The 27,095-nt window shown below is 42.3% G+C and overlaps 1 protein-coding gene across 6 annotated transcripts in view; it reads left to right on the top strand.

Annotated features, from left to right (window-relative positions):
• The window catches only part of RABGAP1L (RAB GTPase activating protein 1 like), a 214,774-nt gene that overhangs the window by 133,735 nt on the left and 53,944 nt on the right, over nt 1–27,095 (top strand). For 5 of the 6 annotated variants that reach the window (XM_040073100.2, XM_058421780.1, XM_058421779.1 and 2 more), the window contains 2 exons: nt 6,434–6,475; nt 24,642–24,770. In XM_040073100.2, coding sequence (XP_039929034.1) covers nt 6,434–6,475; nt 24,642–24,770 — 171 coding nt within the window. Of the gene's footprint in view, nt 1–6,433; nt 6,476–17,796; nt 18,256–24,641; nt 24,771–27,095 lie in introns of those variants that run through there. The other variant, XM_040073108.2, reaches the window with a different exon arrangement.

The raw sequence follows: 27,095 nt of genomic DNA, 5'->3' as shown, positions 1-27,095 counted from the left end.
CCTCTTTTCTTCTTTTTGTGTGTGATAATACCCTCGGTGCCTAGTGTGGATTTAGCCCCTTTCTCTGTTCCCTGTATTAATCAGTTTTGGGAAAGGGGATAGAAATGTCTTAAACCCCTGCAATTTAAAGCTTTGCAAACCAGAAAAGTAGAGTTAGTGTGTGGTTGGTTGACAAATGCTGCTAGCCCATAATCAGTTGCTGGTGAATTAGGACTGTGTCACTGCGGAAATACCTCATGCAAGGGAGCAGTTTGATTTTGTGGCTGTAGTTTTGATTATTTGCAAACAGTCACAGAAGTTGAAGAGGAAAAAAATGTTAATCTCACAGCAGCCTGTACCTTCATTCAGCCATAGCAACACCTCAGCAGCAAATGACACGAAAACCACCCAAAACATGCAAATATTCACTCCTAAATCCCATTTATTTTAATTAAAAGCAACGAACCAAACAAAACTTTATGTGAAATCATACTAATGCAGGTTCATGGTTGCCTGGTATTTATTGTGTGCTGTTTCATGCTGCAAAATACAGAAAAGTGACACAAATCAATACAGAATCCCCTGGTGTCGTTTTTGCCATCTCTTTGGTACCTGCTTCTCTAATAGTTCAGTCAACTGGTTTTAATTGGGGGTATTTTTCAAGGAAACATAGGATCAGGAGGAAGATTTCTGTGTTTTCTCCTTTCCTGTGTTGTAGCATTTCCTGGTGGGATTATTGTACAGACAGTGTATACTGGGGGAAGCCCAGTCTGAGTTCATAGGTTAGCAGTAAGATCTCTCAGCAATCTGTTTTTTGTTTGATCTTTTCCTTTACTAAAAAAGCTGTATCTGTTGTTTACACAAAACCTGCTAATTCGTGTTGTGCCTTATTTGAACAAGAGTTTTAACCTTTTTTTTTCTTTAGTCATCTTGTCACTGAACTTGAATAAATGTACAAGCTACACAAACTCTGCCTAAAAGATGTTAATTAACGTGCATGCCTCTGCAGAGCACGTTCCAAGGCTGCCCTGCTTACAGAGTTGGAGCTTCAGACCATATATTTGTCTTGTCAACAAAACAAAGACATTTGTGACATTCCTAAAGTTTATTGTGTGTTCTCAACATATTAGAGTTGCCCAGTAATTGTTTGTTGGAACCCATCCAAACCATAAGTAGAATTTTAATTCTCCTTTAGAGTCTGTAACCCCAATTACCCTCTGTAGCTCCTTTGAAAGACTGTGCAGCTGAACACATAATTATGAAACACTTTGGAATTATGTAACAATGTCAAGTTAATGTCAGTTTAATAGCTCGTCTCCCTTTAAAGAAAGGCAAATTCAGTTATTAGAAAGCTGGAAGAGGTTCATGTCCATGTGGGGCTTGAGACTTCTCAGCCCTTAAGGAGGTGCTTAGCTGACTCTTGTATCTGTCTTTCTACCTGATGCTGAACTTTAGAAATATTTTATCAGTACCTTTGCTGTTTCTTTTTACATGTCATGCGTATCTAGGGGAAAAAAACACAAATAAGAATGCCGATGAATTAATTTTCCTTTTTTTTGAGAGAGAGAGATTTACTTCCTTTTGTTGGTGAAGAAGGTGCCAAGGGTATTGCTGTGTAACCAGAGGAAGGTCTGTCAGAGCATCTGGGCTTGAGAGGGTGATGCTAATACTGAATATAGCCTGTCTTCTCTTGAGGCTTCAATCATTAAACAGAAGCTTTAAAACAGGAGAGAAATTCTAAAGTCATCCCCAGTGCAAATGTTGTCCAGCTATACACGACTAAATTGTTTGGCCTCACTCAGCTCTGTGCTCGGCTGTTGAATTTTGCTTGTAGCAAGTATTGGTTTGCCACCCCTTGACTTCCTTTTTTCCGGCCTCTGGGCAGATTTGCTGGGTCAGATGAATAAATCTGCCTCCTCCCTTCAGCAGGAAGCCACAGGCAGCCTTTCTGTCACAGAGATCTCGCTGAATGCAAACACAGAATCGCATCTTTACCAGTCTCAGTCTGTTCCTTGCTCCCAGCCTTCTTTTCAGGTCCTTTCAAAAGCCATCTTATTTCAGAGTGCAGAGGGACTCAAAGCATCCTCAGAGAGGCTTCTATCTGCAGATGCAGAAGAATTCTATCTTCTATGCAGAAGGAATCTTGGCTTTGGAGGGAGTTAAGGAACTGGGAAAACCTCTCACTAAAGTAGAGTTACCATCATAAAATTTTTGTTTGCTTTCAGCCAGTCTTCATTTCAGTGCACGTGAGAGAGTTTCACTGGTTTGCCTGTGAGAACATCAGCTCCAGTTGTGGTTGGAAATCCCAGGTTGTTTGACATGCAGGTCAAAGAAGCAGATGTTTCTGTGCAGCACAGTCTTTATGAATTAAATGAGGTCTTCCTGCATGGTGGGTGTTCATCCCAGTACCAGTAGGTACGAAGGGCTCTTTGCTAAACGATGCTCTTTCTTCTGGAGTAAGTAGTCCTGTAAAGGAGAGCACGTCTGTAAAGCGTGGATGGCCACTGGGGCAGTCAGCAGGAGCTGTAAGGGGGTTCAAATATGCTACAAACTCCAACATTCTCCCTTTGCTGACCCTTACCTTACCACTTTATTTCTCTCAGTTGGGCTTGTTCCTTCTCCAGAACTCCTGGGTTTCATGAGCTCTCTTAAAGTTCTCTAGGCTTCTGCACAAGAGGGTCCTTAAATAATACCTGACTCTGTGATACATGATGAGAAGCCCCCCACCATTCCTGTGCTCTTACAAGTTCTTGTTTAAAAGTATACAATTTTACTTTTGACTGTTCTATATTTTAAAATGTTAGGTAATTATGAACAATTTTCCCACATGCTAATCTTTTAAATCTCAGAGTGAGATCTGCATGATATTACAGTGTATTGGTTTGAAAGAGGCAGTGACTATTCCAGACATAAAACAAAAACAAACAAAAAACCTAACAACAAACCAGATACGGGATAAAACCATCCCCAAGACATTATTTCAAAATGCCTAGTTAAGCATATGACCTTTGGTTTTAAAAAGTAATTATCAAACGCTCATTTCATATGGGCTCCCTTCCCTCTCCCCCTCACGGATGATTTGTATGTACTTCCATAATTCCATTATAAAATTGCTGGAGGGATATTGCTCCCAATGATTTATATGTCTGGTGCGCTTCAGTATTTTTGGTCTTTCTTCTAAAATAGCTGAAGAAGTTTAAGCTGAAGCTTATAAATCATTGTGTGGTAAATTAAGTAGAGTTTTAAATAAGAGATTGTGGCAAAATGAGCCGAGCCTCTTTTTTCATAACCACGATCATTAAACTTGGCTGTGGAAGAACAGACCTCGCACCAATTAGCACAAGTAAGTCCAGCAGGCAAATCAGGGGTTACTGAGAGCGTTGTTCAAACGTGGGGAAGATGTTTCAGTGCTTTGAAATGTAGAGCATTCGCTCCCGATCCGCTCAGCAGCTGGGTGCAGTGGCTGCACGGGTGCTCCGGGCTCAGCATGGAGCTGCAGCAGTTGATGCCTCAGCTCTGCAGCACTGCATCCATTCGGGATTTCCCTCTGCCTGGGAGCAGAGAGGAGCCTGCAGGTGTTTGTGATGCCTCAGGAGGGCTGGCCTGGAACAGAGACTGGACAGAGCCAGAGAATAAAGTAGGTATTTATTGAAAAGCCTTTAGGATCCACCTTGGGCAGGACGAGAGTCTGACCAGGGCTACACCCAAGGTGGACTAAGAATGGTCACAAAATGGATAGCGGGTCATGAGGTCTCACGCTTCATTAAGTTTTGGTCCATCTGCATATTGGAGTTTAATTGTCCAATTACAGCTTCAGGTTGTGAGGTCCCATCCTTCTTGTTCCTCCCTTCAGTGCACTGTTGTTTGTGCTTTTGGGCCTGGAAGTTTTCCTTGGTCTTCAGCAGGAAAAGGATTTGTGTCCCCGCTCTGTGAAGAGAGCTGCCTGACGCTTAATGTGAGGCTCAGAACTGCACCCCTGGGTGTCACCGAGACACACAAAGCACTCACACGCAGACAAGAGATTTTCGCAGAGGTCCTTCCGAACCAGCTCCCAGCTGAGAGAGCAGAGAGAAGAGAACCCCTTTGTTTATTTCTTGCTTTTTATACATTTGTGGGTCTAGCAGAAGATTGGCTTTTTGGGGTTTCCACCCCTCAGCCTCAGTGGCCAGACCAATTGTCAGTTACAATTGTTTTCAGGTTAGAAATACGCAAACAAAGGACAGAGAATGAAAAACAAAGGATTTGTTTATGTTACATCTGTGGGAAAAGGTAGAAAACTGCTCTAATATTCTACGGTAACTAAAAGATCTGACTCCATTTACGAAATTCAAAAAGGCCTTAAAAAAAACTCAGAAAAACCAGAGTAACACCTGGGCAGCACAGAATCCAAAAAACATAAAGGCCAGAACTTAATGCATCTTTTTGTTGTTGTTGCTGCGAGTAGCAGAGTGCTGCTCAGGACAGTTGGATAGGGAGATTTTAAGTCCTTTCATGTTCTGATTTTAGGGTGCTTGAGCCCTGAACAAGTTACCTGAATAACAGGAGCAGGTTTGTGAGCTGCCCCTTGCCTGGTGGGGCTTAAAAAAGAGATGGGGATTTTCAAGGCAGGTAAAAACCTGTTTGTGCTGCAGTTGCTGTCCATGTGAAGAGTGATGGTATCAGAGGAGTACCACGAGAGAGTTTGATTCATTTGAATTCAGGAACAGTGTTAGTTTCAGGCAGATCAGGAAAAAAAAAAAAAGTTTAGAAAATAAATGAAAACCAGTGTATATTTCTTTGTGGTTGTGCCAGAAAATACACAGAACACTAATTCCTCAGTAGTCCAACTGTTTACATGCAGTAATCTTGCTTATATCGTAACAAAATCTGATCAGCTTAAGAACAAAACGTTTGTGATAGCTTGTTGATATTTCTCTCATTTTACAGATTGTTTGTTTGTCAGTCCTCTCTGCTAGAAAGCAAAAGCTGTGAATGGCATGAGTGTGTGGAATTAAGTGTTGACTTCAGATTAACATTTGAAATAAACCTGAAAGTACTATGAATTTACTTCACTACTGCTGGAGCTCTGGTATTATCAGTGTCATGACTGAAAGTCACAGCCGGACTTCTATTTTTTCCACATTTCTCAATTAAAAAATGTACATAAAGCCAAACAACTTGAAATTGTTACCCCGTTTGGAAGAAGGGTTTCTGAGTGATGAAGCAAGATTCAGTCCTGCTGCAATTGTGACCTCTAGTGGGGAAACCCAGTTTGTTATCAATGATAATGCAGTGAATTGCAAAGTAATTTGGTGTTGCAATATTCATTATGTCGGATGTTGCAGCATTTCCAGGACTCATTAACGGTACAATCCCTTCAAGGCACTGAACTACCTACGTTAAAAATACAATTTAATCCCAAGAAAGTTTCTGTGAAGTATCAGCATGTTTTTTTAAAGGTGATTTTTATAGAAACATGGTCTCACACTTTCAGGAAGAGAACTGGAATCACATTCAGTGGCAGAAGCAGAAATTGCTTGGAGAACGCTGCCTTGTCAAAAATCTTGTTGTCATCCCACAGCAATATAACTGCAGTATTACCTGTGTGCAAATCTGCTGAAATGTATCTAGATACCAGCTCTGGGAGCCATTGTAAGAAAAGATTTATCATGCCATTAAACAAGGCAAGAAGATTTGGAAAATATAATCAAGGTAAACAGTCTGAACACAGAGTACATGGTACAGCAAATGAGAACTGCATATAGTATTTTTCATATTTGGATGAAGACAAAAGCTGTTTATAATATTAAATTATCAACATATGTGGGCTGCAGACTTTCTTTAATCTTCAAGTAAATGCCTATTGTCCTTGTATTTCTCACTGAATGCATTTCTCTACGTTTGTATTTCCAGCTTTTGCAAACCAGCAAGCAACTACTGGATACAGATGGCGGCTTGTTTAGCTTTGAAATAGTTTTGACTTTTGGTTAAACACAGTAAAAAAAGGTGTCTTGTGTACCTGTGGGGTTGTCTTTGTTCTGTTTGGGGATTTTTTTACAGCTTGAGTATGAAAGGTTGTACCTGATACATCACAGCTAAGCTTGGTTACTTGACAAAAATCCTCTTGCCCAGAACATTGATTAGGTTTTGTTGATGCCCGGCTCATGACAGTGTCCTGCACTGTTCATGGAAGCCAGCATTGCCAGGCACTGAAACAGTGGGAGGGACAGGCTGTCACATCCATAGCACCTGAGTCACTGAGGTTTCCCAAAGCCCCAAAGAATCACCATCTTCCCCCAGCAAGGGAGTTTGGAAACCGCCTTGGGGCTTTAATGAGAAAATTCCAAGTGTAGCAGGAAAAGCGAAGTGTTCCCTAGGGACTTACAGCGTGGAGTTTTGATGCCGCATAATGATTAAGTCTGAAAAGAGGTTTGTGTGCTGGGACTGATTGAAGTCTCTTTCTTCTTATTTTCAGGGTATGAACATCATCTTCCATGTGGCTTTGGCTCTTTTAAAGGTAAATTTTTTGAACTTATTTTGTTATATTAAACTAAAATACTGATTATCGTAATAACATGCCTAAAGGAACAATAATAGTGGGACTTCTGGAGAAGGGGATGAAGGAGAAATATCCATTTGGGTAGAGGTGTCTTCAGAATTGTACTTACGACAGATATATTTTTATTAAACTTAATCATAGCATAAAGCTTGTGGAACAAGGGATGCAGTTGAAAGATTTATATGTCTTCCTGTAATTGCTGTTAGGGAAACAATTCAGTTTCATTTCACAGCATGTCTATTTTGTGTCTGGGTTTGTTTGTATAAAACGTGATTGATTGGTATCAAATGTGTTTGTGATAGAGAGAGAACAGAAATCTTCTCTAATGTGGGGAACATCTGTCTTTGGCCTGGCCACAAAGTTTACCTAAACAAGTAAACCTGTAGGTAAAGCACTGATGCAGTGAGATGAGCTTAGAGTTGACTTACACTGACCTCCACGAGTTGGCTCCAGTTCAAACCCCGCTCACATGAGAGCACACAGCGTGGAATCCGAAATGCCACCTTTGAGTTCAAAGGATACTCCCAGAAATAACTTAGGCTGAAGCTCAGGGTCCTGAACCTGGAACTCCTAACACACCCATGCCATAATGGGGACACAGACTAGAATCGCTGGACTGTTGCTGTTCCTCCAGTGGGGAGTTCCTTGTCATTTCCCTAGAAAGAGCAAACAGCTACTGATTGAGTTGCTCAGCAATGAGTAATTCTCAGAGACTCAGCTTCTATGGCACAAAATCCTATGGGAGAAGTGTTCCACCCCAGGAATATCCATCCATACGCTGCTGTGAACAGAGCAAGGGGAAATTTTCAAGTGTGTATTTTCACAGAGTTATAGCATCTCCTGAGTTGGAAGGGACCCAAAGGATCATTGAGTGCAACTTGAGGGCAGGTGACTGCAGTGTAGGCAGGAGATAGTGCATATCCTTATGGTGTCCAAAATAAACCTGTGTTTAGCGTGGTTGATGTGGAAAATGGGGTTGTGGCTCTCCACATGAGTGCATGTATGTAATGACGTACCTATAAACAGGAAAGTGCTTTAATATCTCTTTCCAGGGGAGCGTTCTTACACAAATCAAAACTTGTAGAAAGGAGGGAGGGAAATGTGTCCTCCTTTCTTCCTGTTTCATGTTTGATTTGCAGCTGTGGGGGCTTGTTAATATTCCAGTTTTCAAGGCCAGTATGACTAATGGGAAATCTGGGAGGTTATGACATGATGGTGAGGAAGGGAAAGGAAGAACCGAGCCAACACCCAGAAGGTTTGCTGCCCTCATAGTAGGAACAGGTTCTGGGAAAGAGGCACAGATACCATCTTACGCATCCTAAAACTAAAGAAGAAAGAAAAGGAGGGTACTTGCACAGAGCTGAAGATGGCTGACAAGGTTTTCAGGGAAGAACTTAGTTCAGTTTAGTTATGAAGGGTGGCTTTGGGATCACCTGCTTTACATTTCCTGTTGCTATGAGAGGGAAGGCTTGAACCAAAGTTAGCAGCAGAACAACTATTTAGAAATTATAACTTTGGAAAGAATTCATTGATGTCACACAGGAAATAAGGAATTTTCTCCTGCTGAATAATTAGATCAATTTCTTTTAACCACAAGTGTTCAGTCTTTTCACTTTATATATACCCCATGACATGCTGCTTCTCCAATTGAATGCTTCTATTTGGATATTCCAGAGGAAAATTCAATAATGTAATTTGTCAATCTTACTTATAAATATTTTCTAAGTTTAAGAGTTGGGTTTAATCCTGCTTGTAGCAGTTATAGCAGTTCTTCTTGCATGTGATTGCTGTAGCTGCCTGTTCTAGCAGTAATAGACACTAAATAAATGGTCAAGGAGGTTTTATCCTGAGAAAGTATTTCGATAGTGCAGCCAAAAACAAGTACAAAGAAAATCGAGGTAAAAAAAGATCAGATTCAAGGTCAGAATCGCTCGCCCGAGAGCACAGCTCCACAGTGGCGTGGAGATGGACCTGGTGCTTACATACAACTGGATTAGCATTATCATTTGCTTTCAGCAAGAATTGCTCTTCTGTTAGGGAAGAGAATAGTTGAGACCTGAAGTAATTTTTTTCCTATTCAAATGTGTTCATAATCTCTCCTAATCATTAGGAGCAAAGTGGTTTAGCGTACTGCTCTTTTCATGTTATAGAACCTGAATCTGCTGCAGAAAAACTGCCTTTAAAAATGTTTTTCAAAGCTCTTGTCTGTTCTCCAATTCTGGAGTGAATGAAAACAACTCCTAAGGATTTTTCTTTCTTAAAACAGAGCAATTACTCTCTCATCCACAACCTCTTGGATTATTTTAAATTTGGATAAGGGAATCCTTCATCAGTGGAATACTGCAGCCTTTATTGTGTAAATGCCATTTTCCTTGATTCTAGTGAAGTGTGTGCATCCAAACCCCTCACTAAACAGCAATGGAAGAGAATTTTATCTGGACCTCTCCTGTGCTCAGTGCTGTGTCTCACGGTTCCAGCTGCTGGTGCTCACACTGAACATTTGTTCATTTGGAAATGACAGCGCTGCTTCTGTGACCAATTGCCTGAGATGTCTTGGTGCAGTCATCCTCGGAAAAGAAACATTTGAGACACGCAGGAATCCCTCCTCTTTCCTGCTCCCACCTCCTGGCTATGCTTGTAGCAATGAACAGCTGGAGGATTAAAGCTCTTTAGCTGTGAAAGCCATGGTTTGGGCATTGATGTGATTCCTTAATGAAGGAAAGGACGGCGTTTTTTCCTGCAGCGTCCAGATGTTGTGCTTCACAGCCTGCTCAGGTGGCACTGCCAGCTGGTGGCACCCTTCTACACTGGGAGTCGTTGTCTTGCATCATTTAGGCACTGCACCCGAATTACCCTTCAGGAACCCGAGCTGGTAGAAATCTGGACTCCTCACTTCATTTTCTGAGCAGTGGAAAATGCAGTGAAGCACTTGTGTGTGAAGAGAACCCCAGTGTAGAAAAAGATGGCATAAAAATCTGTGGTTTAAAACAGCCCAACAAACAGCATTGATATTTTCATTTTAAAAATCCCAATTAAGACGCTTCATGAGAACAACAGAGAAAAAATAGACCTTTTCAGTGCCTGCACACTTCCTAATTCCTTGTGTCATCAACTAATTTCTTTCTTTGCTGGAAATTAAAAGCATTAAAATCCTCACATATGCTAAGAAAAAGAAATAAATTGTGAGTTTCTTGTCCTATTTTAGTATTTCCTAGAATCTCTAGAATGTCCTGAGCTGGAAGGGACCCCCAAGCACCATCAGAGTCCAACCCCTGGCCCTGCCCAGACACCCCAGCCATCCACCCTGTGCATCCTTGGAGCATTGTCCAAAGGCTCCTGGAGCTCTGGCAGCCTTGGGGCCGTGCCCATTCCCAGGGGAGCCTGGGCAGTGCCAGCACGCTCTGGGGGAAGAACCTTTCCCTGCTCTCCAGCCTCACTCTCCCTGGCACAGCTCCAGCCCGTCCCTGGGTGTTGTCACTGGTCACCAGAGGCATTTCACTGATTAGTCCTTAAATCTTGTTTATGCTCTTAGAACTTGGCAAAACTAGCTAAAAGCACACTTTATTTTGGAATTAGCAAACTGAGGCTAGAATTAGAATAACATGATTGTGAAGAATTCAGGCTCTAGGTTCACTACTGTTGTGGCTGCTAATTCCTGAAAAGGCAGGGAAGAGCACATGGTCACTGGAAATGTAAAAGTGAACCAGAGGCTTTAAAAACAGCTGCGTGTCCAAACTTTCCTTTTTTAGGGTTCATCTATTCATGGACTGTGTGATCCAAACACTTCAGCTCACCATTTGGCTTATTGAGCTTTAATCTGTGTGACTGTTAAAAAATGTGCTGCTTATTCTAGAGGAAAGCCATAGTTATACTGAAAAGAAAATGGGTAGAAACTCTCGAGAAATGTTTTTGTTAGTGCTTGTGTTTTCCAGCCAGTGCTTTGTTATCTTACAGAGATTTACTTTGGTCCCTATAATATCTAAAACCCAGTACTTTTTACATCATTCCTTGAACTCAGGTCAAGGTGAACAGCATTTCTAACAGGGCTTGTGAGTTCTGACACTCCTCCTCTCTGCATGTGATCAGGAGATACCTGAGTATTACACTTACAGGACAGTTGTGTTTCTTGGTTATTTCTGCTGACCCTTTCCATCTCAAAGCTCTTTGTGTCAGTCAGCCCCCGACACCAGGGAGCAGTATCCCAATGACAATGGCAGGGATGGTGGATGTAGATTTTAAAAGAAAATGTGTCAAAATTACCTTGGATAAGGAGGGTTATTTATTACTTTATTTCATTCTGTATCTGGACTGAGAAGGACGTGCTGGGCTGAAGAACAGCTTCTCTGCTCTACTGTGCCGCTGTGTGACACAGCATCTATTTCAGACCCTGTACCAGCAGCTTTCAGAACTGCTGCTGGGAGGCCATTTCTCTTAGTCCTGATTAAATTTATTACTGATCGTTTTAGCCTCAGCTACTCTTACATCAGCATTGTCCTTCAGCTTAAAGAGTCCCCTTACAGCACCACCCACACTTGCTTTTATCGCCTTGAAGTGTTTGTAGATACCATTCACGTTGTTTATTAAATAACCCAGAATTCTCAGTGGTGTTGAACTCCAGAGCATCTCAGCCATTCTCTTCTGCATCACCTCCAGAGGTGACTGGATCTTTAAGAGAGGTCACATCATGTTTTCTTTATTCACATTGTGGTTTTTTATTTCTGAAGAATCTGTTTGTTCTGATAACTATGAGGACTGTGTTGTGCTCTTATGTTTGTATGAAATATTATTCCTGACTAACCAGAGGGTTCCACAAATACTGTTTCCCCACCTTAGAAGGGGAATCTGTGTAAGAGCACAAATTTTTAATAAAATTGTGCTGTACTTCTGTATACATTTACATTTCAATTCTTAAGGAACACAAAATCAGTTGTAGGTTTGGGTTTTTTTTTCATTTTGTCTTCCTTGGGCAGACATCTGACCTAACCCCTCTCGGATTTTGCCCATCAGTTCTCTCCTGAATTACCACTTGAACCAGAACCTTAAAATCAGTTCCGAAATTTTGTTCTATGTTAAAGGCACAGTTCAAAAATTTCTGCTTGTGAGAACTGGAGGTAGTGAGAGCAGTGCTCTGTCTTTGAGCACTTTAGGTCCTGCTGATCGTGGGAAAGTCCTCCCCATTCCCTCAGGGATGTGTGGCTGGCAGTGGAAACTGCGGTGACCAGTGTGACATCCCTTGGGATTGTGCCTCCCTTGATCATCTGCTCCTGAAATTATCACTTGTCACAATCTAGCATTTCAAAACTGGTGTTGTCTTTTAAGGAGATGAAGAAGGAGAAACCCAAGGGGTTCAAGTCATCACAGCAAGTAAGGAAATCGGTTTTATCCCTCATAGGAAAGCAAAACAGGCTAAGAAGAAGCTTAATTGAGCAACCAGCTTCTTCCATATCTTACAGAAATTTGGTATAATCTTATTAGCTAAACTTCTGAAGCCAGTGAAGATTGCACAGGTACTTGTTTTAGGTAAAACTTACATATTGCCAATGCAGATAATTAAAAAAATGTCAATTGCCTTTGAGTCAGGAATGAAATTGTAGCAATTACTGTAAATTTTTGAGAGGTATCAAATGAAAAGTGCACTAAGACTGTAGGAAATGTCACCTAGGCCTTGTGTTGAAGAATTAATATGGTTGTTTGATTCTTTCTCTGTTCTTTCTTTGATTTGCAATGGCTCGAGGAGCCTGAACTGATTTTTAAGTCAGCATTGCTTTAAGCCAGTAGTTGACAAAGTGACGAGGAAGACTCCTTTCCAGCCAGAACTGGGCTTGATTCTAGGTGAGCTGGTTTAGTCCATCTGTAATTGCATTACATTTTCAAAAGGCTCTTCTCAAGAAAAAAACAGGAATATCCACATTAGAATCTAAGGTAAAATAGATGTCCTTTATTTTTATACCCTCTTTTTTATATCCTCTTCGTGTAGCTGATCTCAGGGTAGGAGCTGCCACCTTAGGAAGTGAAGAGGATCCTGACTCTCTGGAGCTAGAGATCAGAACCATCCGTTCTAAGGCCTTCTGCATTGAGCAGAGCACAAGAAATTCAGGCTTTAAGAGGCTCTCAGATGACTGGTTTTGTATTTCTAATTTTTAAATTGAAGATGTCCTTAAATGTTAAGTTTTGCTGAGCTGAATAATTCTTCCCCAGACCCACTCCCTCTCCCCCAAAAACCTGTCCTGGATGACTCGTTGGAGAAGATCTCTTCAGAAAGAAAAATTGGTACCTGAAAAAGTCCAGAGTCAAGTTCCAGACCACTGATTTTCCAGCCTTAATGTAACCAGTTTTCTGTTGTTAGAAGTCCTCATTTATTTGTGTGTTGAAAATCCATCCTGTGCTGATCAGTTACTCTCTCAGCCCATTTGATCTCCTCCTCACATCTAAAATCAGTACTATTCCTGTTAGGTGAATGTTCACTAAGTTTTGAATTTTGAGGGTGGAGACACACTCTCTTTTCAAAAGGAAGACTGATAGCAGAGAAAATAACATGAAATTTGTTGACCTGACTTTCTTTAGCAGCACTGAATCCTGATTTAGATATTAATGACTCATATAATGTGTTGGTAATTTCTAGATGTTGGAGAGCGAAGATGGTGTTTGCAGGGTAGCATACAGTTCTGACTGAAACGATTATTTTTATTATTATTTTTAACATAATTTAAAGATAGTGTGGATATCTCATGTACCTAGAAAATCTTACCATTCTTTGGGGAAATATTTTCTCCAAGTATGTAATTGAAGTGAAATTGTCATTCCACACCAGACTTGTAGTGGTCTGTCCACCCCAGTGTCTCATTGCAGCAGCAGACACCTGGGAAAGAATTAAGAACAGGGCAATAAAACGCTTTTTTTGGCCTCCGGCAATTTATGTCTTGAAAACTCTGAGAAAGAAGTGGTGTCTCATGTTTAATAATTCTACATGGATTGTTTTCTCATGGCTTTTTTTTGTTGGCTTTTTGAACACATGTAAGTGAGTAGCCCCAGAGATTTTCTCCATTTAATGATTCTTTTGTTGCTTTGGACCTGTGGCTTTTACAGGAGGTTCCTGTGTCAGCAGGCATTTGGGACACTTGGTATCTCTTCTTTCTCCACAACACTCAGGACTTCATAAGTCTACATATCCCTCATCAGTTTTGCAGGCTTAATAATTATAGTAGTTTTTTATCTCCTCCTTTGGAGGCTTCTCATTCTCTCGAAATACTTCTCCATCTCTATTATCCCCTTTTTGAAATGGGAAGACCAGAGTAGTGAATGATACTGGAGAAGAATCCCATGTCGCTGTAGGACACGAAAAAAACAACCTCATGCAGTCTGTAGTCAGGGAAAAAAAAAGAAAGTTTATTTCTCAACTTTGATTTATATAGATCCTGCACAATGACCAGGGATTGGAGAATGACGTTGCCACCTCTCTGACCCTACTGGTCAAACTAGAAGTCCATCAATTGTCCCTCCTCAGAGAGGAATGTGAAAACAATCACTTCGTTTATGTTACAATGCCTGAGAAACTCCACTACAAAAATGCAAACAATCAGAAGGCTGAAAAGCTCAGAGCAACAATCCCACATGAAGTTACACTGAAGAATAATGGTGGTGTCTCTTCAGATCTCTGTTCTTTTCCTGTTAGTTCCTACCATTTGATGCATTTTGTTGACCCCCACTGTACACTGATCTGATATTTTCATAGAACTCTCCACAGTGAGTCCCAGATTTCTGAGCAGCAATCGTCAGCTCACAGTCTATCATTTATGTGGAAGACTGATGCTGTTCTCCATATGCATCAATTTAGGTTTATCTGCATTGACTTTCCTTGGCTGTTCTCCTCCCCAGTCACTCAGTTTTTTATGGCCCTTCTGCAGTTCTTTATTGTAACCCCTGTCTTTAAATGCCTGAATAATTTAGGAGCATCTGCAGACGCTGTCATCTCGTCCTTCACCCTCTTTCCAAGCTGTGTCAGAACAGCCCAGGCAGCATGGATCACTGCTGGAACCTGCTGTGGAAATCACTTGGTTTAATGTGTTCTCTCTGATAATGATCAAGATGCAGCCTGTGCTAAACCCAGGTTACACAGCTGTAAGCAGCCCCAAAGAACAGAAAGGACAAAGTAAATTCTGATAAGAGGTAAAGTTCTTATTGTGGCCATGATGTTGTTCATGTGGATTTTCAGAGCTGTTCTGGCTCTGAATGTCTTATCCTTTTACAGGAGCAGACTTGAAAGATAACTTTTTCTTTTTTCTTCCCATCTTAGTCTATTTAGCTTTTCAAAGTCAATCATTTTTGCCACTAAAATACAGAGATCTAATACTTTAAAATACAGAGATTTATAAAGGACTGGCCATCAAGATCCTTGGTAGCTTTGTACAGAATATAGATGATTTCAAGTCATTTTCTATATGGTTTTGTTTACTTGGAAACCATTTTGGCATTAGTTTCTTCTGAGTTCAGTGGGCCTCAGCTGTGTGAGTCTGAGCAGCTCTGAACTGCATCAGAGCTGTGAGTCAGCAGGCATTTCATGGATATGAAGGCCAGAAACAGAAGTTACCTTCACTTAAAGACCAGATAGTCCATGAGTAATGTGTGTTTATCCTTAGACATCTTAGTTACTGCCTTAGTTATTACCTTCTGGGCCATTTCTACTTTTTAGTTCACTTCAGTCAGGCCTTTCTGGAGAATTTGGGACAGTAATCCAATGGCATATGTGAAGGAAAAGTCACAATTCCTGGTCAGATGTGGATAAAAATGAGATGTAGTGTTCAGTGAGGATATGGAAATAAATAAGAATGGTAGGAAGTGTAAAAATCTGAGTGATGGTTCACTGTTACACTGTGTGAAAGGAGTTGCTGAAAAACATGGAACAATGGATTTCAGCTGATAAAATTAAGGATATCTTTTGGTCAAGCCTTGGAAATTTTTGTATTTGAAACCTCTTCTTTAAAAAAAAAAAAAAAAAAAAAAAAAAAAAAAAAAAAAAAATCCAGGCCTGCATCTCATGGGAAGGTAATCCTCAGGTAATTTTCCTCATTCCTAAAAATTTGCACCTCATTTATAACCTGAATTCATCTGGTTTTAACTTCTAACTATTGGGTCTCCTTACAGATTTTTAGACTTACAGACTTTATTTAATCATCAGTTAATTCCGTTTTTCTTAAGCCCAGACCTTACCCAAAATGAACCAAACCTGAATTTCTGTGAGGATCAGAGCTAGTGGCTGATTAAAGTCTGACTTACACAAGAAAGAATTAAAGGCTTTTTACACTGCTGGTGCTCTGAATTCCCCATCCTATTGCCTGTTTTGCCCTTGGGTCACTGGTGACTCTCTGCCTGATCAATTCTGTAACTTCCCTCCCAGCACCCACACTTAGAGTGCTCTTATTTCTTCCTTTTTAATGTTTTAAGCAAGGTTTTCATTCACTTAGAGAAGGAGAACCTGGTGTTTCTAGAATACCACGCTTAGCAGCATGTGTTTAAAACAGAATTTAGAATGTAGAAACAGGCAAAGCTGCCTCCTTTCCTTCAAAGCCTCTCCCCACAAACGTGCAGTCTGGTGCTGTAACCTCTGGTGGCTTGGGCACCGTGGTGTCACCTGTGTGCAGTCACAGACTGCATGATAAACATGGATCTCTGGAACTGCCTGCAGATGGAGTTTGGAAAGAGTGGGAGAGTTCTATCATAATCCTGACTACAGCCTTAAAGTGGGATGAAATGTGTGTTGGTTGTGGCTTCTTTGTCCTGGAGAGAGTCATGGCTCTCCCACAGGGCTCTCAGTGAATATCTTCATGTCAGCCTGGCAGAATTGCAGTAGCCTTTGCAGATCTTCATCTGCAGAACACTGATTTGCAACCTGAGGGATTTAAATCAGCTTTCAGAGCACCATCTGTGCTAAACAGCCTGTTCACTGCTGCACATCTGCGGGTGCTTTCGCTGAGTCAATCCTGCATCATCATCCTTGAGGCCTCATTGGCATCTCCTGCCTTCTGCTTTAACGCTGTTCCAACTCCTTCATGTGTCACCCACCTCAAGCCAGCAATGTGTCAATGATTTCCATATTTTACGTACTCATTAGCATGTTTATTATTTTAAATCAGGGACCCCATCCTACAGATATTTACTTTGGATTAATATTTTAAGTAAATATGTTTTTGCTTGATATGTTAGAAACAAGATTTTTAGAGTTTAAATACAGAGTTACAGAAGTGTTTGCCATTAATGTGGTTTAGAGCTACTCACAGTATTTTAAATTGTGACCTTTACGTTAGGAATGTGGGATATTTCTGTCCGTTCAGTCGGAAATGGGAGTTGTTCTGTTACGTATCCCATTCTATGAGGCTAAGCCAAAAGGAAGGAGCATAAATAACGCTTTGTGAACTCCGGCCCTGTGCGATGGAGCAGGACCTGCTGGGCCGCCTTCAGCAGATGGCAGAGGCGCGTGGGCTGTTCCGTGCACAGGGCGATTCCAGGTGTGACATCACTGCATTCATTCCCCTTACAAACGTGCGGTAGTTTTCTAGAATCCTTTCAAACGCATGTGCTGACATCATTCCCTCTCTGCCCATCGCCTCCGGATTTAGAAACGCCTCCTGAGAGCGCGGCGCTGGCAGTGATCTTTGTGGAGTGATTTAATTTCATCCAGCATGAGCCGTGCAGAGACGGGCCGTGGCTTCGCAGGCTCTCGGAGCCGGCAGCGCACCCCGACAGCCTGGCCCCCGTGCGGCCGCCATTGGCGAGGGGAAGGGTGCCCTGCCCCACCTCCACCGTGTCTGTGCCTCGTCCTTCTAAGCAGACTGCACGTACGAGTAATTACATCGGCTGGCAGGCCGATCCCTCCCCGCTATGGAGCGTGAAAGGATGCGGCTGATGTGCTGCAAGCTGGGATTCGACAGCCAAACCCCAGCAGAGAACCGACGGAGGGCGGCAGGGTGGGAGCCCGGCCGTCCACGCTCACCATTGGTTTCTTATTACGGCATTCTCCCCCGAGAGGCTCCGGGGCCCAGGCGCCCCCTCCTCCTCTTTCCCCTCCTCCTGCTCCCAGCCCCCTCCGTGCCACCCCTTCGTGTCTGCTGCGGAGCGAGCGGCGGCGCCGGGCCCGGAGCGGGTTGCGATGAGCTCATCGCTTTCCGTGTGCCGCCTGACGAGTGCCCGGCCGCCGCTGCCCTTCCCGGCTGCCGCGCGCCCGCGCGGGCCCTGAGCCCTCACAGCCCGCCCTCGCTTTGCGCCCAGCCCGGCTCCCCTGTGCTCATTCTCTGCCATTTTCCTGCTTTTTATGTGCATTTTTAGATCCATGTTGTCTCTGGTTTGTTTTTCAAATCTCCTTCGGACTCTGTCTGAGCCAGCACGGTGGATCATATTTTTCCTTGATTCTTAGCAAAGATGCTTTTCTCCTCCTGAGAGGCTCAAGGGGCGTTGCTGGAGCGGCCACCCGCACCCGTTCCAGAGACTGGAGGCTGGCTCTCCTAATCTTGCACTTTTGGAAATTGCCGTTCACAAAGCCCGTTCTTCTCACTCTGGATACTTACTACTTACTGCTCATGGAAGAAGGGGTGCCTTGCAAAAGCCCGGCTGCCAAGCTCACCCCACCTGCCAAGAAGTCCCAGGACATGCATGATGAGAGAAGCAAGCTGGTGAATGAATACGCGTGTCGGGTGCTGGAACTTCTGGGCATGGGGCATCGTCTCTTTGTGCCTCGGCTGCTTGCGGTGAGATCACCTTTTCGTGAAATTAATTTGTTGGGAATTTGCCATTCTCCCTCCCAACCTTGCCTCTGCCCCCAGGAGGGATGAGAGGGCTTTTATTTTTTCTTCTCAGCTTCTCATAATCTATCTCCTAAGCACGGAGTCCTTCTTTCTGATGTTAGCTCAGGAAGCTGGACACCAGTCCTGCTAATGAGGACCGATGCCACTCCTTAACTAGCTTGAAGGATCATCAACCAGGGCTGAATCATTAAAAAAAAAAATCTTTCCTAAACCCCTGAGTGCTTTTGTTCTCAGTCCAGTAATGATTCCAGATAAGCAGTGTGCCCAGTCACCTTCTAGGTACTGACGCAAAGTGCATGAATGGTCAGCATTTCAGATTTCATACTTTTGGTATCACAGGTTGGCTTTAAAGACTCCTCTGAAATCAAGCTGTGTGGGTGCATTTTGGCTTTTGGCTGCTTCTGTATTTGGTTTTGGAAAGGCAGTTGACAAAAAAAGTTGAAAATACCTGTGTAGAATGATCTGGGAAATAAATTGTTAAGGGTGTTTTCATCCATCATGGCAAATGCTGTCAGTGTGTGGGGTGCCTGCAGTTGGTGTTCTATGTTACGGCACAGAGAACATGCTTTTATCATTTCTCCTGCTGTACAGAGCAGCCTCAAACCCACAAAAGAGCGGCAAATCCGGGAGTCAGTGCCTGCTCCTGGCTGGGTCTGCTCAGGGTGTTGTAACCACGCCTGGCTGCAGCTCAGAGCATCGCTCTGTCTGTGGCCTGGCACACCAGAATGGCATTTCTGCGTGATCCGTGGGATCCTTCCAATCCTTTCCTGATCCCCCTCGGTTCCTGTGGTGCCTTTCCTTTATTCCCATACCCGTATTGTGGTTACATACAATACCTGTCCATTTTTTCCATACTGCTGAGCCCCTCTCGGTGCTCCTCCGGATTCACAGAAATCCATGTGCTCTGCGTGTAACAGCCTGTTCAGTGGTACACGCAGCGGGGGTGCTTGGAACGCCGTGTCCCTGCACTGGGAGGTGCCAAATTAAAATCAAAGCTTCACAAACTCCTCGATTGCTACGGTGCAGGTGGATTCGGGGATTTACAGTCGCTTGTAGAATTGGGTCTAGTCTCTGATGATGCGCGGTTCGAGCTGCTGGGTGTGTTACCATTACTCCAGTTATCTCCCAGCGTACCAAAACCCTCATCCTGCTGCTGCTTTCTTGGGCAAGGGCTGCCAAATCACCCTGAATTGTGCTGTGATGAGCTCTAAGGAAAGCAGAGACAGAACCACCGAGATCTTTTTCACTTGACTTAATCAGGCTTTGTATCTGGCCCTCCAGATGGAGAACACCAGGCAATTTCACGTCCCTTATCTTCCAGGCAGCTTGGCTTTGCTGACTGGCAGAGTATTGTTTATTAGAAAAGAAGGAAAGAGTGTGAAAAAGGGAAAATAATACAAATAGTGCTTTGTGTTATGAGAGAGACTTGACTTGTCAAGTCAGTGTGATTCCCTGTCAGGTTTTATTAGCTAAATATACCTCTCCTGACATACAGGCCTTTTGGCACACACCCTTCTCAGAAAGGCGAGATGTGTTCTGATAATGTGTTTAAAATAAGCAATCTCTAAGGACCAAGAATTTGTACTTTAGTCAGAGCTAAAGATCCTTCAAAACATCAGTGTTTCAGAAAATTAAGCTGCCTTTTTTTTTTTTTTTTTTTTCCCCAATGTGCATAGCTTCTCTCTGTGCTGTGGTTTTGGGGATAAATACCTGGGATGGGTAGAGTATGTGTCATTGCAGTGTTGCGTGATAAATACAATCTATAATCTTTATGCCAGTCTTAGAAGAATTCTGATCACCTCCTCACCTAAGCACACTTCTGGGCAGGTAGAACAGCACCAGGTCTGGGGGTTTACTCCCTTTGGGATGACCCAGAGTGGGTGAAGCTGGGAGGTTTTCTCACCCACCTGTATCAGTTCTTTCTGTGGCAGAATGAGCACTGCCATCTAAGTTTGGAGCTACATAGAAAGGCAGGGGTGAAATGTTGAGCAGAGTGCACAAGATCAGCATCCCGTTTGTGGATCTCACTCTCCACTCACAACCTAGAGGCGTTGTTTTTTTTTTTCCACTGCATTTTTGTACCATTGTGTTACAGAGAGCATGGATTTCAATTAGGAAGTGTTTGATAATCTAGCTGGACATAAAGGACGCCAGCAAAGGAGTTTGGTGTACTGCCCTAGAAGTGTGTTCTGATGTTACTGCAGCAGCACAGTTTTGTCCACCAGACTTGCCCAGGCCTGGAGCCTTGAGTTTATCCAGCACAGGAGGTGAGGATCTTCCTCTGAGTCCCTGAGCAGCTCTCAGGTCTGTGGCTCATGTGGAAGGAGAGCGCAGAGCGAAGCCATGCAACATGCAGCACTGCAGTCTTGGTTAGAAACAAATGGCTTCTGCACCTTGGGTTTATGCTCTGTATCTTTTTAAAGACATTAAAACCAGAAAGTTTTTTTAAGAAGTTAAAATCTGTGTGTTACGGGCACTAAATAGAAATAGATAGGTTTATATTATATCTATTCATGTATATAAATTCTATGTTCTGAAAAATTGGAGGATACTTACAAACATTTTGAGTGTCCCAGAAGCAAATTTAATCATAAATCATGGCCAGGTTCTTTTCAGTCTTTAACCTCTTGGCCTCGTTTCTGACACATGTGCATTAAAGTGTAAAACAGGTGGTTTATGCTCACTGACATTCTACAGAAATCTAAACATATACCTAAAATTTTATGGAAATAAGTAATTTCTGTTTGTATGAAGGAGGAAGAAGTAAATTAAGGATGTGCAGTGTGGTTCATCCAAAATTTCTTCTGTTACATTAGCTCCCAGGTGGGAATAGGAGTTTTGATAGAGTCAGTAATAAATGAAGCTGCAGAATTAATAACTGAAGACAGAGAAATTAAATTAAAGAAAAAATCCAAGGCTTTTCCCTTTGTCTTAATCACAGTTCCCTAAATATTTTGGGGGAAGTAGCAGTAACATTGTTTACTAAAAAAAAAAAATTAACATCGCTTAAGTCTCTCAAATTCTGTTCTTGCTTTTTGAACATTTGCTGTGTTTTCAAACTTTAGATTTGAATACTTTGCTAATACTTTTGGGAAAGGGCTTTTCCTAATTTTCAACTCATTAATTTAAGATAATTTTATGACTATTTTGAAATACTTAAGTGATGTGGGAAGAACATCTGAGAACGTATTTATTCAAGTCCTAGAAGGCAAACTGAGCCTTTGAGTCATAGTCCTGACTGAGTTTCCTTGTTTGCCTGGGTTTGAAAATAGATTTTAATCAAAAATATGTTTCTTTAAAAATAAAATCTATAATACTAAAAACTTTTCCTGAAGTTCCCAAATGCACAAAAATGGAATGCACCTGCCAAACTTTAATGATTAGCTCATTACAAACTTACAGATGGTTTAGTAAGAGAAATTGTCTGCTTAGAGGTCAGCTGTTGGTGAATTTCAGGAGTTGAGTGACTTCAACCAAGGATTTACAAATCTCTGCCTCTCAAACAGCTGCCAGAGGTTTCTAGAGATATATCTTTATAATTTATTGATTGAAGTCACAAAATGTCAAGATATGTGAATCCTGAGAAGCCAAAATTTCTATTTTTCACTTATTTTCTTGTGATTTTAATAGTGCAACTAGTATTTTGATGAACAGATGGTTTTAGGAAGTGAAAATATTCAGTGAAGTAGAAGGAGCTGATGAGCCTGGGCATTTATTTATTATCATTTATTTAACCAGCCTGTACAATGTGATGGTTTGCAGTTTTCATAACTTAATCTTAGTTCAGCAAACTCCGTTAGAGAAGTTCTTATTTCCATGATCCTACAGGATTTTCATTGACTACAGACTTTGCAGCGTGGAGAACTCGAAGTTGTCGATAGTTACAGTTCAGTAAATGTAATTTGTTGAGGACTGTTAAAAAGTAGTACTATAACAATGATTCAAGCAGAGCCCTAGGAAAATTAAATCTGATTTGAAATGTTTTACATAGAATTGCTGTAAAGGAAGGGAATAGGAGGGGACTGGATGTTCAGGGGTATCCCAAGAAGGCAAATTGGCAAAATGTAATTGGGAAATCTGTTGGAATTGGGTAATGATGGCAGATACCATCATGTCTGAGAACAAAGGAAGAGACATCCACTTCTGTGAGCTGGGTATGAAAATCAAATTTCTTCCTTATATCCATTAGGATGGATATTACTAAAAATTTCTTCACTGAAGGGGTGATCAGGTATTGTAACATTGCCCAGAGAAGCGATGGGGTCACCATCCCTGACAGAATTCAAAAGATGTGCAGATAAGGCACTTAGGAACATGGTTTAGCAGTGGACTTTGCAGTTCTGGGTAAGTGGTTGGGCTGGACCATCTTAGAGGGCTTTTCCAACCTTAAAGATTCTATGATCCTACGAAACCTGTACCGCTTTTCCACCGCTGTGGACTGAACTTCCCCGGAAGCCCTTGGTTTCCAGCACGAGTTTGGCAGTGGTGTGGGCACGACCGGCCACTCCCACCGCCCTCAGCAACTTCCACCACCCCTCCCATTGCGGGGTATGAAGCACTGATCTGGCTTAAGTGTGGCAAGAGCGTCCGTAACCTGGGGAAAACTCATCCAGGGGAGGTGTGATGTTGGTCTAATTCATCCGATACCAGCTGCCCCGGCTCTCTGTCAACTCGCCAAGTCATGCAGCTGCCAAATGATTGTGGACGGGATCAGATGTGATAGTTTGTAAAGCTGAACGCTTCTGGCCAGCATCCCCAAGGCAGCTTCTCCTGGCTCTCTGCAGTGATGACCCAGCAGCTTCTTTGGCAATGAATGGTGGGAGGATCAAACGGATCTTGGGTGAACTCAGTAAGGAAAGAAAAGAGCAGAGCTGGACGAGGACTTTGGAAAAAGGCCTGAAGTGACAGGACTAGGGGGAATGAACTTCCAACTGCCAGAGGACGGGGTGAGATTAGACATTGGGAAGAAATCCTTCCTTGTGAGGGTGGTGAGGCTCTGGCACAGGGTGCCTGGGGAAGCTGTGGCTGCCCCATCTGTGGAAATGTCCAAGGCCAGGTTGGATGGGGCTTGGAGCAACCTGGTCCAGTGGAAGGCGTCCGTGGCTGTGGCATGGCTTTGGAATGAAGTGGCCTTTAAGGGCCCTTCCAACCCAAGCCCGTATGGGATTCTCTGGATTCAAGTGGGTAACAACATAGTTAAGAGTCAAACTTTGAACCTATGTGTGTGTAATGTATCCACTGTGTGTAATGAGGCAAAAAATGACACTGGGTGTTTGTTACTCATGAGGAAGCAGAGGATGCCCACATGGAAATGTTGGCATGCATGGAAATGGTGGTGGTGAAACGTGAGTAATTAATTCAGCAATTAACCTTAACCAAAAGTGTCTGTGTTGCTGCTGAGGTATTTGCAGTTATTCACATACAGTGTAGATCTCCACCATATGAGTACCTATGTTGACAGTTTTGTTTACTCTTTTCTGGGTTAAAACCCTTGAAATTCACATTTTTGAGATAATGACCTGCATGTCTTATCAGAATCTTCAGTTTTTGTGAACCATTTAAAGTAACTATCCCAAGGCTTGGGATTTGGTACACTCTGAATCTCTTGGAGCAGGTCTTAGTAACCTGGAGGATGAGTACATTTGTCCCTGTGAATCACATTGCTCCACAGTGGCAGGAGTCAATTCAAAGTGAATTTGTAACATCTGACCTTTCAGACTTGTTACCACTGAGGGGTCCAGGAGAGTGGGAGATGTAGAAATAAGCCTGCAGGAAATTTTCTGGCACGGTGTTCTTTAGAAGTTGTGTCACAGATTTCAGCACATTGACTTGCTGATGCCTTGTATGACTCATGTGCTTCTGCTCTTCATGTCTGTGACTATACATACATTAAATATAGATATATATTGTCTTTCTAAGGCAGTACCATCAGAATCAGTAATGGTCTAATGCACAAGCTTTCGAGGAAATAGAAGAATTTCTCCTAGGTTTTTGTTGTTTGCTTGGTTTTGGTTTTTTTGTGTTTTTTTCTCTTCACTGACATCTTGACAGACTGAGCCAGAATCCCTTTCTTACCTGGCAGGTATAGAAGGATAAAGTCCATTCCCATGTTGCAATCCTCTGTGCTGCCCTGCCTAGGCTTCCTTGGATGGGCTTTAGCCTCTGTTGGCTTTATGAAGCAGAGTTAAGAGAGCTGATTTCAAGGAGGATGACTTTGAGCTAATGTGAATATTGGTGGTCTGGAAAGCATCCAGTAAATGACAAATCAAGTAGAAGAGTGTGACTGCATGTTCCGAGGGTTTACTGTAGTTCCCTGTGTTTAATTGCAGACCTCCAAGGAGGACCTTCTACAGGCTGATTTTGAAGGAGCTTTAAAATTCTTCAGGGTGCAGTTGCCCAAGAGGTACAGAGCTGAGGAGAACGCCCGGAGACTCATGGAACAAGCTTGCAACATTAAGGTAAGGATGGACTTTGTTGCTTCTCATCCACCTGGGAGTTTGTACAGCAAGAGTAAAACGCCGCATTAAGAGTAGCAGTACTGTGTGGAAAGTAAAGAAATTACGGTTTATTGCTTTTCATATATCTTTGTATAATTACACGCACACCTTCTGTCTTAAAAGAAAGTGAATCTGTGACCTTTCTCTCTTTGTCTGCTTGGGTACAAGCTAATAATTAAAACAGAAAAACTGCATTATCAACAATTTCAGAATTCACTAATTTGTTATTTGTTTTATAAGCAGTGATTGCAGTAAACTAATTAATCATTGTATGATACTCATGCAAACAAAGCTCAGATATTATTTGTTTTGTTCAGAAGCTGTTTATCTGCTGAGTGCTGTGTACAATACATTTGAATTGGAGTAGAAATGAGTTTTGCTTGCATATCAAACTTTCCAAGACAGAGTATGTTTTTATATTCTACCCTACCCAAGATTCTGCTGTCAGAAGTCAGGCTGCTCTGAATGTATAGACTACAAGTATTGGACTTGAACCAAATTAGAGAAGCATGACTGTAAGCTGTTGAGGGTGGAAACCTCTTTAAAATGGCTGCAGAGGTTCATAAATTCATAAAGTGTTCATTTGGAAGGTCTGGGATTTTTTTTTTTTTTTTTTTTTTTTTTTTTTTTTTTTTTTTTTTTTTTGGAATATGTATTGCTATGGAGGGGTTTAATGTTTGATCTTGGAGAGAAAGTGTTTTGTCATTTCTTGGAATGTGAGCTCTGATGGGAGCATGTGTTTGGTGTGGCCCAGTGATGCACGGAGAACATCCCACTAGGAAAAATGTTCCTCCAACACTCTGCCTCTTTTTATCTCTCTCAATATAGTTGTTAATTTCCCTTGTGCTGCTTAATTTCATAGTTTATTAAGCAAGGGCTTTTTCCTTTCTGGTTAAAACACTGATCTTATGAAAAAATAGGTCTTGCCATCTGAATGTTTATTCCAGCCAAGGAAAAGAAGATCTGTGCAAACATTTTAGTAAAATTGTACTTGAATTTCAGCTCTGCTGCTGAGGGAGACTATTTGTGAGTACAAGAGTGCAGTTTGTTGTTTAGTATTTAGTCCTCTGCTTGATTGTTGTAAATGAGTGACTTAAGGATTTGGCAAGTACAGGAGAATTATCTTTGTGCTGCTTACTCAGTGTGTAGTTTCTGATGGGAGGTTGAAGTAGAAGTCTTCATGATGCCTGTTGGAAGAGCTATTTGTCGATTTTCTCCTGACTTCTCCTTTTCTTACACGATATATTGTATGCCACATGATATTATTTGTCACTAGTTTTTCATCTAGTACTGGATGTATGTGTATGTGATGTGCTCTACTGGGGAAGTATTTTGAAATGCACCTGAGGCAGATTCTCAGGGCTTAGGGTTCAGCACCTGGCGCCAGTTATAAGAAGAGAGTGACATTCTGAACTGTTAGTTGACGTGAAGGGGTAGGGTTTGACAGTGAATTCACTGCATACACAGGATTTCACACACTGGGGATTCTGGTTAAGAGAAAAGCTCTGGTGAGTGCAGCAAGCACAGAGTCAAGTCACCCCTTGTGTGTTAGAGAAGTGTGTGAGGATTAGTAGGAATTACTAAGAAGGAGGGAGAATTCAGAGACCTGTGGTTAGCAGGGGTGGGAAAAAGTAGAAGGTTGAAATCTCCTGCTGTGTCAGTAACTGCTGCTCTGGGATGATTAGGGAGTTGGGCTCTGCTGACTCCCTGAGTGTACGACTCAGCCTGTAAAAGACTTCAGGAACTTAATGTGAGGAAACTCAGCACAAGACCCTGTTGCAGGGAGGGTAAAATTTACATTAAATGAGTGTGTGTCCACTCGCTTGCACTCTTGTCACAGGTGCCGTTCGTCCCCATGGTCACGTTGCTCCCTGCCACTGGAGCGTCTGTCTGGCCATGGTCTCTGGTGTGGGATGAGGATGAGGAGCAGTGGCTGTGGAGTCCTCAGTGTGGCCTGGGATCCTATTAACTGATGACAGTAAACTGGCTTTTGGAAGTGTTTTTTGTATTCTCTAGCAGGGACAGGAATGTGTTGGCCTGGGTGATTCTGCAATCTCCATCTGTGGAGATACTCAAAACACAGATTGCCCTGAGTGAGCTGCTATAGTCACCCTCCTTCAAAGGGGTGCTTTAGACAAGTTGTCCTTCAGAGATCACTTCCAACCTAAACTAGTCCATGGTTCTGTAATTAGATGTTATAATCATTGAATTTATTTACCAACAGGTGCTAATAATTGCAGGAGCTGCCAAAACAGGAGATTTTAGTCTTGATCATCATCAGTAGAG

This window comes from Hirundo rustica, chromosome 9 (genome assembly GCF_015227805.2).
Source record: "Hirundo rustica isolate bHirRus1 chromosome 9, bHirRus1.pri.v3, whole genome shotgun sequence".
NCBI classification, from domain to species: domain Eukaryota; kingdom Metazoa; phylum Chordata; class Aves; order Passeriformes; family Hirundinidae; genus Hirundo; species Hirundo rustica.
This window is presented reverse-complemented; position numbering and strand designations above follow the sequence as displayed.